Source organism: Anas platyrhynchos, chromosome 8, assembly GCF_047663525.1.
Source record: "Anas platyrhynchos isolate ZD024472 breed Pekin duck chromosome 8, IASCAAS_PekinDuck_T2T, whole genome shotgun sequence".
Taxonomy (NCBI): Eukaryota; Metazoa; Chordata; class Aves; order Anseriformes; family Anatidae; genus Anas; species Anas platyrhynchos.
Window position 1 is genome coordinate 21,941,407 of NC_092594.1, and position 13,091 is coordinate 21,954,497.

Here is a 13,091-nt window from a genome sequence, read left to right on the forward strand (position 1 = left end):
AAGAGCAGAGACTTGACTTTACCCCCAACTATTCACAGTCCGTAATAGTTGAATCAGTGAAGGAAGCAGAGACAAAATAATTTATGGCTGATGCAAGGAACACTAGCCCTCAGGAACACTCTGAAGGATGACTCAGAGAACTATCTTACAATGACTCTCAAGACTATTCCCTGAATAAAAGAATTCATACAGTACTTCCTGCTGAGCACCATGCCTAAACACAAAATCTAGCCTGTAATATTAAAAAACAAACCCCGAAATCTTCACACAACAGATGCCATACACACAGAAGGTACTGTTATTTTAACCATCCAGACACTGTTCGAGTTCCATTTTCACAGATGCAGATCAGTCACTTGATTTACCTCAAGAACATTCTCTTGGTTGGGATCCAGAATGAACTCAAAAGTCTCGTTCCACACGGGATTGATGTCATTATTGAAATGTTTAGTTCTCTTCCTGCAGTCAGGGGCAGAGGGGATGAAGAGCTCCACATAGGGGTCTGGAGTGTCAACTACACAGCAAAACAATGCAAACATTAAATAAAATTGAAGTTTGGGTTGTAACAGTTATGTTAAACCACAGATCATCTCTTGGTCTATGACAGGAATATATTTAAATGGAACTATATAAATCTACGAATATAATGACGTAAGTGATACAGTGGCATTACCAATATGCCAAAAGAAACAGGAATTATGCGTTTAAGAGAGGGGAGCACCTTGAACAAACAGGACACCGAGATAAATTCAATTTTATTGGAAACATGTATACCTCTATGAAGCAGTGGTAATTATTTTTAAAAGCTCTTATCCTTTCCTCTCTTTCTAGCCTTTAATTACTTTGGCTTCTATCATACCAATAAGTATTCCACAAAAACAGTCTTTAATTAAAAATGAAAGCAAGCAACTGGGAGTACGGTTTTGGAGCCTCTTACACCTGCAGTTTTGTGGAGGTCACCACAGTACCAGCACTTTACAAACATGCTGTATTTGAAAAATAACTGTGCAGAACACTGATTGAAAATAGAGTACCACACACCAACAGTACCTAATCAGAATTACTAGTAGGAGAAAAAATATACCTTGAAAAAATTCACCTGACATGTTCAGTGATGGCTATTTCTTCCTGAAAGCAAAGCACGCATTGTTGGCAGCCTGACAAATCCAAACAGTTAAAGCTAGTAATTTTCTTCTGTCAAATGAGATTTTTCCATCAAATTAGATTCTTTTCTGTCTGAGATTTAACCATCACCAGTGTCAACATCTCTATTATGAATGACAGTTCATTCCTAAATGAGAAATTCCAGTTGTTGCAATCCTTGTATAGCACTGCATTGTATTTCCAGAAGAGATTATATCGTGTTTTCACATTTCAGTTATACTTCTAAAAGACAGAGCACTGTGTAAATAGGAACTTCATGCTATCAGTTTTGAATGCAAGGTCCAAAGTATAAAATAGGCTGTGTTTGAAACTGCACCAACATTTCTCTGACTTATTTTTTCTAAGTCCATATTAGTTTATTTCACTTCAAACACATATCCAGTAACAGTAAGGAATTTCTTTTTTTTCTCCATTTCACCATTGTCAATCAAGTATTTATAGAAAGTAGATTTTTCAACAGTTTCTTATCCTACAAATCCAAGAGCCAGTCTGATGAAGACCTTTCCAGACTCTACAACACTGCTGCACAGGAGAGCATGGAAAGTTATCTCCAAGATTTTTGTGGTCATTAAAAGCCATTTACTGTAACATGGCAAAACATATACATGTACATCAATAGTTGCACTTGATGAACTTAATGGTCTCTTCCAACCTAAGCAATTCTATGATTCTATTATCTTTTCAGTATCCTCTCTGCAAAGGTTGCCCTTGACTCTTGGGAAACACTTTCAAGAAAATGCAATAATCACTACAAATAAGAATCCTTTTCTTTTAAATATGTCTTTGTGAAAGTGATTGAAACCCATCTCAAGGTGAAACAGGTCTGAACATCCCTCCTTGTGCATACTTGAAGTCTGAAGACTTCTTTCAACAAAGCCAAATGTGTTTAGCAACTCCAGAATTTCAATAAAATATTATCAGTGAGTGCTGAAGCCCAGAACCACCAGGTCCTTCAGCTAGGAGAAAGAAAAGAGCAAAACAAAAACAGCTCAATACTTTCAAATGGGTATCAATCTCATTTCAGAAAACACAAAACTGAAAGAATGCTTTTTGCAAACACTCAGGAGGTTTTGTTTGTGTAACAGGGAAGAATGGAATCGAAACTTCCAGTGGGGAACATCAGCTGGACCCAACATGCTTTCTGGTGCCACCACCCAAGAGAAGCATTGAACCTCCACAAAAAGTAGGTCAAATAGTGTGGCAGAGTCAGAGTAACATCTGAGTGTCATGCTGTGAATTAGATGTTCTTCAAGGACAGTAAGCAAACCTGTTCAAAAATGGAGACTCAAGAAACTAAAAATCTGTATGTAAACAGACTCTGAGGGAGTTTTACACTGTGCTCCATACCTGTGGATCTCAGCTAATTGCCACCACTTGGCAGGGCACACCACTACCTGTTAACTAACGCTCAGCTACTGAAAGTTGGGGAACAGTGAGAAAAGCCTTTAAATGGCAATCTTCATTAGCTCCTAAGAATTGATCTTAACTTGCCTCTTACCTCAAGTCAGATGAAGAGGGGGGATCAACCCCTAGGTGCCTTTCACATCTTTTTGTTTTCCCACTGACAGATTTTTTAAAATTTATTTTTTAATTGCCAGCTCCTACTGAATGCATTAGCTCCCTTGAATAACTACACAAAACTGTTCCAGAAGGCAGGGAATCGAAGCCCTGTGAAACTAAACAGCAAAACACCTACCAAAATGAGCAATGACAAGATCTTATCTGCTAAGTCCAAGCATCGAGCAGTATTTTGGCAACAAACACTACAGACTCGCAGTGCCAAGAGGCTGAACTTGCCCCCAAAAACTTGCTTTTTAACAAAAATACTGGCACTAAGCAGTGTTCTGAGCAAAACATCAATGCTGCTCTTTCAGTTCAATTTTTATGCGGTTAGGGGATCAAATCTAAGTTACAAAACTCGCATTTTTCTTTTAAACACGAAGAGCAAAATGGCTTGCTACCTGCTTTCCAAATCCCAAAGCATGTGGAAACGCCAAACCACAGCACAGCTGGCACACAGCTGCTGTTTCTAACTTCCTATGAGACAGACTCCAAGTGAGTGTTGAAACAGAAACTAAACCCAAGGCACAGAACAACTAAACTTAGAAAATCAGTCACTAAAATAAATAAAAGAAATATCTTGGTAACTCTGTCTTGCCAAGCCTCCCCCTCACTCCCTGCCTTTATTATGTTTTTTAACCCAAGGCGAAGAGTTAATCATCTGCCCTTTAATGTTTGAAAGTTTATTTTGTGCTATTTTCAATTAAGAAAATGAAAATCTATTCTTTCCAAACTTCCTTCTTCAGCTGAAGAGGAAAAATACTGGAAGACTGTGTGCTCTGATTAAGATACTGCTATAAGCTATGCTATATAAATCAAAATTTTATTCCTTGTTATCAGTTGGGGATGACACTCAAAAACTAGCTACTGGCAACCTGGCAAGTCATGCAAAATTATTCACTTAATGTGTTTTAAAACATTTTATCATATGCAGATAAAATAGATGAAGTGTATATCCTCTTGCACAGATCTATTTAGTCCTGTATGTGGTTTTGCTAGTTGATTTCCCAGGTATGTTTTTCAGAAAATGAATCCGAAAGTATCAGTGAGAAGTAGCTTGATCACTGCTATTATCTATATTTTGATGGAAAAAGAAAGCATCCTTATGAAACAGCTTATGAGTCAAAAGCTGATGCTTTAGAAGTATAATCACTACAAGAGAATGAAGATTCTATATGTAGGGGCAGCACTGTCACAGATTTGCTCCTTTATTAAAATAAAGCAAAACTTGGAAGAAAACAACCTATGTGAAAGACCAACCACACACTTCTCAAGAGAGGCAACGTGTAAGCAATCGTACTTCTCCCTCAAGCTACTTCTGCAGAAAATGGCACTTCCACACAACTCTGCAGGGCTATGCTTTGCACACAGATTTCTGCATGACTCTTTTATAATTTGTGGGCCAGCAATCTGCCCTGCATTTGAATTTTGTAATGCAGGTAAAGTACGTGGAAGGTTTGCAAATGACAGAGCTATGGACACAAGCACTATTGCCAGACAGTGACTGTAGAGTGTAATTTCATATTCCGCCCTTTCTGGCACTCTTCGATGCTTTTCGGTGTCTCATTGTGTGTATGCAACTAAAACATCATTCTTCTACAGTGCCTAAGCGCTGCCTATGTAATGGCACAGACGTGAAGAATATGAGCTGACGTATATATGTATCTAAAAACCTACCTTTACACTACCCTGGCCTCAGCATTGATTTCAATGAGACTAACACAGGGTCCTCCAATTATCAGCTTCAAGCTGGACTAATTATAAAGGAAGTTAACAAACTGATCATAATAAGCCTTCTGAAAGATTTACAGCATCTGCCAAATTCCCAGGGGTTGAAAACAGACATCCAAGATCTAAAGTAGGCTCGGCATGAAGTTATTTTTAAACATGCTGGCTTAACAAATGGCCGAGAGGTAGGAAGAAACAATTTAATGACTTTTCATCTATCTCTACATATATAATTCCTATAGAATCCTATCTCTACATTATACTGTGAATCATAAGTGAAACACACAATGGACACTAATTAGGATCAATCATTCTCACATTAAAAATGAGTAATGCTCAAAGCAATCTATTAAAGAAACCTGTAAAATTTTCTATGAGTGGAAGCCATTTTATCTTTTGTTACTGATTTGGTAGGATGACTGTCATCGGGCCCCCATATTAATATAATTAACTGTACATATTTCAGTCATTCCAATTGCAATTATTTCAATAGCATAACAGAGAAACAATATTAAGGTTGTTCAAATCTCAACCACCAAGGATAAACCCACCTCGACCATACATTAAACTTTATCTAATATCCATCAAGCCTTGAAAGAAATGCAAAGCTCTTGAAGTATTGTAAAATCTGATTTGTCACAAAAGAATCTGTCTTTTTCTCCCACGAGCATGTTGTGAATACCAGCGACCATAATGGATTATTAAATAAAACTAAATTAACATTAATTTCAGTTAATATATGCATCACTGTTACAGAAAGTAAATCTGGATCCAGGTTTTTTGGACCCATGATCTCCAGCTACCACACCTATGCACCTACAGGAATATTCCAGCAAGCATACTGCAGAACTTCCTTAAAGAAGAATGTTAGTTTGGTTTATTGGAGTTTTTTGCCTCCTGGTTAACCAACATCCTCTAAGAGTAAGTGCTATCCGGTTCATAAATTATTACTAGGTCCCAGAAGACCACCTTTACCACTTTCCATCAGCTTTTTGGATTACAATACTGAAGTACAACTTTATTAACATGGGAGCTCTAACTTCCTTGTATCTCATTCTCCTTTAAACACAAACAGTGAGGTTTGAGGTATGAAACTAGACGTGAATGACCACAAACTCCTCGAGCCTTTCCTCATCAGTGTACCATTCAATCTATGTTCCCAATGCCTGATATTCTTTCCTCTCGTGACACTGAGAGCCACACAGATAACTCTCCCCCGTGCCACATGCTGCTTTGTTGTTTTGATTTAAGCACTAACAACACGAATTTTGGTGCTGCTCAGCTGAGGCCCCTACTGGGAACTGCTGGACTGCCCTCCTCACAGAGTCACAGAATGGCCGAGGTTGGAAGGGACCTCTGAAGATCATCTAGTCCAACGCCAGCTCTGCCCTAGGCACAAGCAGTTCTGCTCGGGGAAGGGACTCAAGGAGGAATGTGTGCTACATATCCACTGCCTTATGGAAGCTGTCAGACCTGCTGGGTCCTGAGAGAAACCCTAAGCAAGGTGCTTGAAGGCATTTTCAACAGGCTGAAAATGTATTAGCATTGATCACTGTAAACCAGCATGACACATGCTACATAAATCTTTTCATAGGTTTCAATGCATGCTTATAAATGATGACCCAATTTTTCATTCAAATAGTGAATTTTATGTGTAAAGAGAGTAAAATGGGAACTACAAGCAGTGTTCATTAATACCTGTCCAACATCAGTAAGTCCCAAATAGTGTCCCTCAAACAATGTATTTGCAAACATTTGTATCATTAGATTTGGCTTCGCCTTGCTTTGCTGACAGTAGCTGAAATGACAGGCTAAGGCAAGGTCAGACAAGGTGGCTCCCATGTTCAAGAGAACAGAGGCACCATTAATTAATTACATACCTCATTCTCAGGCAGGCAGGAACGGAAAAAGGAGCCAGAGCCACAAGATGCCCTACACAGCAGCCAGCAGTGCTACTGCCATGGAAGGAGGCAGCAAAATGTCTGACCAAGCCACCAGGCACTCAGGGCAAGGACTGCTCAGTGTACCTTCCCTGCCAACTCGCAGGCAACACGTAAGCAGGTACTGTCTTTAATGGAGGCTGGAGGTGTGATTTTGGAAACCGAAAAGCTCTTCTCCTACTTGGAGAGGTGGAGCCTGGGAATGCAACACAGCAGATCTGGCTGTGTCAGGCTGCAAGGCAGCCAAGCACCTCGTGGCTCTCTTGGGTAACCTTCACGTTAACACCTCCTGCAGCCAACAGAAGGATTCAAAAAGCAGCAAGGCCTGACTTCTGATCTTCTTGGTTTATTCTCAGTTTCCACTTTCCAAGAGGACTAAGCCAGTGGCAGTGGCCTCCAGCTCTGTCCGTAACACAGGTATCAGACAAGACAAGGTTTCAGCTATTTCAGTTTTTCAGATTGGTTGATTTTGTAGCTCTTGATACATAGGCAACTAATGAAATACACAAATAACTTGTGAAGCACATTGGCTAAATTTATTTAAACCCATATGTGGTCCATCTCATCACTGAATTTTACTTCAGTTATTTTAATTCTGAAAGAGTGTTCACAATAGATACTGATGCAGTTTAACTGCTACATTTACATTCAGGCTTCCCATTAATTTGGAGTGGATATTTTGGAAGCTTTCAAACACAGCCATAGTCTATCTGTAAGGAGTCACAAGCTGAAGGCCATAGGTTATTTGCTGTCACGTTCAAGGTATGATAAGGACTGCCAAGATTTCTGTCCCTCATCTTGCAGAGGGATTTGGCAATGGTGATAATGCAGGGCTCGATTTCATGAGCAGAAGGTGACTACAAGTGAGGCAAGACTGCTCCTGAGACAGCAGCTTTGCTGTGAGAAATCCTGTCATTGAGTAATGCATTTGTTAGAGATCATTAGTGCCTTGCATTGCAGTGCTTTTCATCTCCAGCATAATTTGGAAGACGGAAAGGACTGAGCTCCCAACTCTGGGAGTGCACTACTACCTAGTTTACTGGCAGGCGGGATGCCACTGGCAGTTCTGCTGATGAGGCCCTGAACAAAACAAAGTAAAATAAAAGTCAGATGAACCCTTTAACAGGTTCATATCAAATCTGTAAAAAAGCCAAGAGGAAAAAAAAAAAAAAAAAAAAAGTAAATCCCTTCTCTGGATTCTCTAGCTCCCTTTGTGGAGAGACAGCAGTGAAAAGCAACTAAAACATTAGCTTACAATAATCCAGAGAAAAATGCATTTTTCTGGCAATTTGTCAGAATCTAAGGGTTGCTTTTTTTTTGCCTTCTTCAGTTGAAATGCTTAGCTCCTAAGAGGTTTTACAGTGTTAAATTTGTGAATCATCTCACTCTGTCAATACAGACAGCAGCAGGAGAGGCGGGAGGAGGCAGCATCGCTGCCCAGCTCCCCTGTGACTGCAGGTCCATGTTAATGCCAGATCCAGGCAGCGATAATTTGGTCTAGAGTAGGTTTAGGCAGATCATCACATTCCTGGTAAATTACTCAAAACCCACAATGTGACTCTGACTCCAGATTTTTGTTCGCTGATGGAGTATAGATTACTCCTAGCCTGGCATAGTCTGCTAAAGTAAATTTAAACTGTCAACGTTTTCTGAACATCCCTGAATCCACAGAACAAGTTTATACTAGATCTGTATTTGGTATTATGAGGCTTTAGAGGTTTTGGTCCTCTACCAGCAGCCCTAGAGCTTGATGTACTAAGCTGCTGAGGCCTGGCCTCAACGCCTTGCAGGGAGAAGAGGCTCTTCCCTGGGCCTGTCAGGAAGCCTCCACAAACGTGGAGCTGCGCAAACGAGCCAGAACCATGGGTAAACACAGGCTCAGGGTGGTTACCTAAACACCACGTTCCAGAAGAACCATCACTACTGCTGCTGTGAGCAGTCATGGGAGGTTTTAAAATCAAGTGACACCTGCGAAGTGTTTCTGCACTAACACTGCTGTTCAGGTTGGTTATCACAGGCATTTCATTTGCAGCGCTGAGGAACAGATGGTTGTGCACTTGGTCAGAACAGCATATGTACACCGACATCAACAGGCCCATAAAGGGAAAAGGATGGTCGTGCATGTGAGCTAGTCTGCCCTACTAAGCATGGCACAACCTTGCACTGAGTCAGCAGACATTCCTCGTGTTTCAACAGATTAGCACTTTTTGTTATTTGTGAGAACCTCCTTTGCTACAGACAGATATGTGGGCAAGTTAACATCCAACAAATGCAAGACAGTAACCAAGGGAAGCTCCAAGTCACACTTACAAAACCCAGTTTTAACACAAATTTAAAAAGTGATTTTTCTGCACAGTACATAGTAACCTGCAGAACTCGTGATCAAAGGAGCTGTGGATGAGAAGACTTACCTGGATGTAAGGAAAACCAGTGAAGTTTATGCAAGAGAAACTCTGCTTTTGATGTAATTAGGAGCCCTCACATCCAGTTCAGGGAGTCCCTTACTGAGAACAAATGATTGCTTGGAGTGGATATGAAGAAAACATCACATACTTATCCTGTTCTTATTTTTGCTCAGTTTCCAACTATGACCAATGTTCGTCTTGGTTCTCCCTTGGGATCAGGCATTAGCCCAACCCTAACAAAACTTCAAAGTCCTCCCTGAGAAAGGGGATGAGAGGGAAAAGAAAAGAAAGCAGGAAGAAATCAAACTATTACAGAGCACAAACAGACAGAAAAGAGGGAGACCCCTTACAGAAAAGGGGCGAAAGGCTTAAACTGCAGAAACAGCAGTGTCCACAGCTTCCGGGAGGGATCCAGAGAGCCCCACCACAAAGTTCTGCCTGCTGATGTGACAGCACATGAAACACAACCATTTCCAGTCACCATCAAGCTCCCTTCTCCTGGGGCTGCACATGGCCACAGCTTGGAGAGGGAGGTCCTACAGCCAGAGTATCAGGCAAGATGGGTCCTCAGTCTAAGCTCGCATGCCTGCTTTGATGTTATCACTGCAGCATAACAGAGCACCAGAAAAGCCTTTCTCTAGGATGAAAACAAGCTTTCACTAATATTTTACAAAATCCAGTCCCTGCCTCAATAGCTACATGGCAAGCGTTCAGAGACAGAATTTTTCATCAAAAAGATATTTTTATGAGTGGGAAGAGCAGCATTTTTTGCATCAGTTTCACTGTGGAACTCATAAGCCTGTTTCCAATAAGGCTTGTACCTCCCAGCACTACTTCTGGATGCAGCAGCCTACAACAGGGCAAAACCACAGCACGTATCCATGAAACCATAATCAAGCCTACAGTTGCATCGATGTTTGGCTGAGATATGCAGTAGACATTTCATGAGCAGCTGTTATTCATAGTGCTCCTTTTTGAAGATGGGCACACCCGTGTCTTCTGAAGATACCTACCCATGGCTCTGGAGTCAGACAGCTCCTATGGTTGGCAGTAGAGCACTGACCTCCACAAAACATGACTGATGGAAGAGATGGCACAAGGCTGTTGGAAAGAGTCAGATCGAGAAGGAATGCTGAAGCCCACAAAGCATGGTCATCCTGGGACTCTGCTGCCCATCCAGGCCACCCGAACACAGATCAATGCAGCATGGGTCCAAACAGAAACTCCTGTATCTCCTCACAGTGAGCTAATTCCAGCACTTCTTTGCCCTGCTAGGTATGCAGCACATCTTAGGGCTTCTGGCCACGTGAAGACCTGCATGTGCAGCTTGTAGGACTTGGAAAACTGGCCAACTCTGACCTACTTTTTCCAGGTTGTTGGGCTGACAAAGGAGAAGGGTTTGGCTTGTTTTCCTGTTGGAGCTCCCTTGCAAAATTCAGGTCCTGCTTCATGGCCTTGTAGGAAGAACATTATCTGATGACACGTCAACAGTTAAATCAAGTATTGTAGCTAAGTTAGGGTGCGAGACCTGCCAGAAGTTATAAAGTAAGCAGCTGGATTAGTACTAAATGAGCTGTTGTAATGGAAACTGTTGCATCCCTGATCTATTACGAGCAAGCAAATCTCCAATTCCTTCCCTTTTGGCTAACTTTTTGGTTTAAAACACTGCATATGTGTGCCTGAACTTTACTCTTGTATGTGACTCTGGCTTTAAATGAACCAGCTTCAACACCAAGACCTATGGCTCTAAGTAAACACAACCCCATGGGTAAGTTCCCCCAACCTATTGACTTGGAGGAAACAAACAGCAAATGAAACCACAGACATCACCTCCTCTTCCCATCCATACTGCTCAACTAGATTCTCGTGCCAGGGCCAGGCAGGTGCAGCAGGCGGGGACAGATACCCATTTGTCTTGCAAAATGCCACAGCTCCGTAGCTCCTTTGGAGAAGCGGAAGGCAGTCTGGAAGAACACCAACCACACTGGAAGAACATCTTGACTTGCAGGAGACATATATTGCTCCTTGCTGCAGCATGAGCTAGCCAAGCCAAGAGCTACCTCTAGAAGACCCATCTAGATCCTACAGAAGATCCATCTCCACATTAGCAAGTTTTGGAACCAGGGTCCTAGTGTAAGAACCATCACTGTTTTCAAGCATTTCTCTTCCAGCATGCTGTAGTTTTGGATTCTGATCTTTCGAATAACTGATCAAAATCTAAGATAAATGAAAATTATTTGCATGGAAAAAATTGTGATGCAAGTATTCTTTTCTTAGTATTTTGATGTTCTTTAACACTGAGAAATCAAATCCAAGCTACCACAGCTTGGTAACTCAGAGACTGGTATGACACAGATTCAGATTTGATTGCTAATCTCCATCACATCACTCTAATAAAGATTTTAAAGCTCACCGAGACAATAGGAAACCTCAGCCAAAAAAATAAAAATAGAAGCTGGAAAAACATCTGGCAGCTATCCTAGCTCCAATTTTCTCTGTTGTTCCAGTCACCCAGATTGGCCAGGAAATGAAGAAAACTTTTTGAATCAGCAGTGCTGTACATGAACTGTTCACACAAGGAAATTCATAGCCTGTGGAAGTGGCAGCATGTTTGCCTATGACTAAGTTTTAAGGCTGATACAACCAGGTACGCTCTTCATTAACAAAGAGTGTAGAACATCTTTAAAAATTTGCTTGGAATTCCACAAGCTAGGCTTGGGGAGAAAGAGGTGTGGATAACTGCCACAGTGGCTGGGCCTCCATGCCCAGCCAAGTCAGAGCACCATGTACACCAGACCCAAGATCCCTTGAACAGAGGTTGACTGCAGATCCTTACACTAGAAATACAGCAAAATTATAAGCACTTCCATATATTTAATAACTTGGGTCTACTTTAACTCTTCAAAGCTATTCCTGAAAGCTATCAGTCTCAGAAAAAAATAGCAAAGCTATAAAACGTGGCTGCAAAGCACAGCAGTACTTCAAAATACAAAGTGATCAGAATTGTTGGCCACCCTTGCCCCATAAGCCAGAGAACAAGAATCTCCTCAGAAGGCAGCATTTGACATCCTGTAGAGATATAAAACTTTCCTGCACCTAAGAAGGATTTTCCAAAGAGAAGAGTTCCTGTTCATACACTGGGCAAAAAAATACATAAATAAATGTAAATTAATTAAAAATTTTCTAGTAGACTTTTTAACACCTGAGGCATTCACTTGTGGCCTGGAAAAAAACAAACCATTAATCTCTCACGTTCCCAGGGCCTCCATCACCACCACGCTGAAACGTTACTTCTCTTGCCCACAGAGCTGTTCACTGTCTATAGAAAGTGGAGCAACCCTAGCAGAAGAGGCTGAGAGAAACCCACCAGAAGAGTCAAGAACTTGGTAGTGCCTCTCACACAGGACAGCAACAATCAGGACTCCACCCTGACCAGGGAATGTGATGTTATGTATCACAGCCACTCCCCCTGTTAGCAAGTCCTGTGCTTGAGAACAGAAACCAAGAGTAAGATTTCAGAAATTCCTTTAACATGTTGCAGTTTTGACAAATCAAATGAAAAAAATACTGGCTGGCACGACCAGTAAAGGCCCTGTGCTGCTCACAGCTTCACGCATCTTTCTTCAGTATTAACAAGATTACTGATTTGATCAAATAGCTTCCAAGCTCCAATACACAGAGATGTGTATGTACACAGGAAATAAAAACATTGCTTCTGTTTCTGTTTTGGAAAAATGAAAAGTCATCTGAGTTGGGTTTTTCTGTTGTTCGTCGCCCCACACACACACACTTCAGTGATTTGCCAGGACTGCAAGAACAAGCCCTGGGAATTTGGAAGCTCACTGTGAGATGCCCGAGGTGCCTCGGGCTACAGAGCACTAGTAGCTGCCTCAGACAGGAAGCCAAGCAGGTTTCAGTAGCCCTTAAGCACAGTTCTGCCAGGTTTTATCAGAGTGCTTCCTGAGTAACTATTCAGTTTCGATGATTCAGTCAGTTTTACAAAACATTTTCTTTTTTTACTGGAAGAAAATTCAGTGTTCTTGATGCATAATATTTGGAATTTATGCTATAGGACCATACCTGCCCGGATGGTCTTCTGGCTTTCTTTTTAACGCATTCCATAGTCCATTTAATATAATAATTCAACCCCCCTTCTTCCCTTCGCATGCTCCCCACACTCTATCTCATGCCAGGATCCTGTGTCCTCCCATTTTGCTTGTCTTCTCCTTCACACAAACCTGTGGGGTCCCTAGGCCAGACCACTTCTCCCATGTTTTCTTACATGAACACCCTT

General features: G+C 41.4%; 1 protein-coding gene across 7 annotated transcripts in view; it reads right to left on the bottom strand.

Moving 5' to 3' along the window:
* Window positions 1–13,091, bottom strand: part of PLA2G4A (phospholipase A2 group IVA) — a 118,815-nt gene that overhangs the window by 45,335 nt on the left and 60,389 nt on the right. For 6 of the 7 annotated variants that reach the window (XM_005015357.6, XM_005015355.6, XM_072042192.1 and 3 more), the window contains one exon: window positions 366–514. The exons of the other annotated variant lie outside the window; for it this stretch is intronic. In XM_005015357.6, coding sequence (XP_005015414.1) covers window positions 366–514 — 149 coding nt within the window. The remainder of the gene's footprint in view (window positions 1–365; window positions 515–13,091) is intronic. 7 annotated transcript variants of the gene reach the window in all.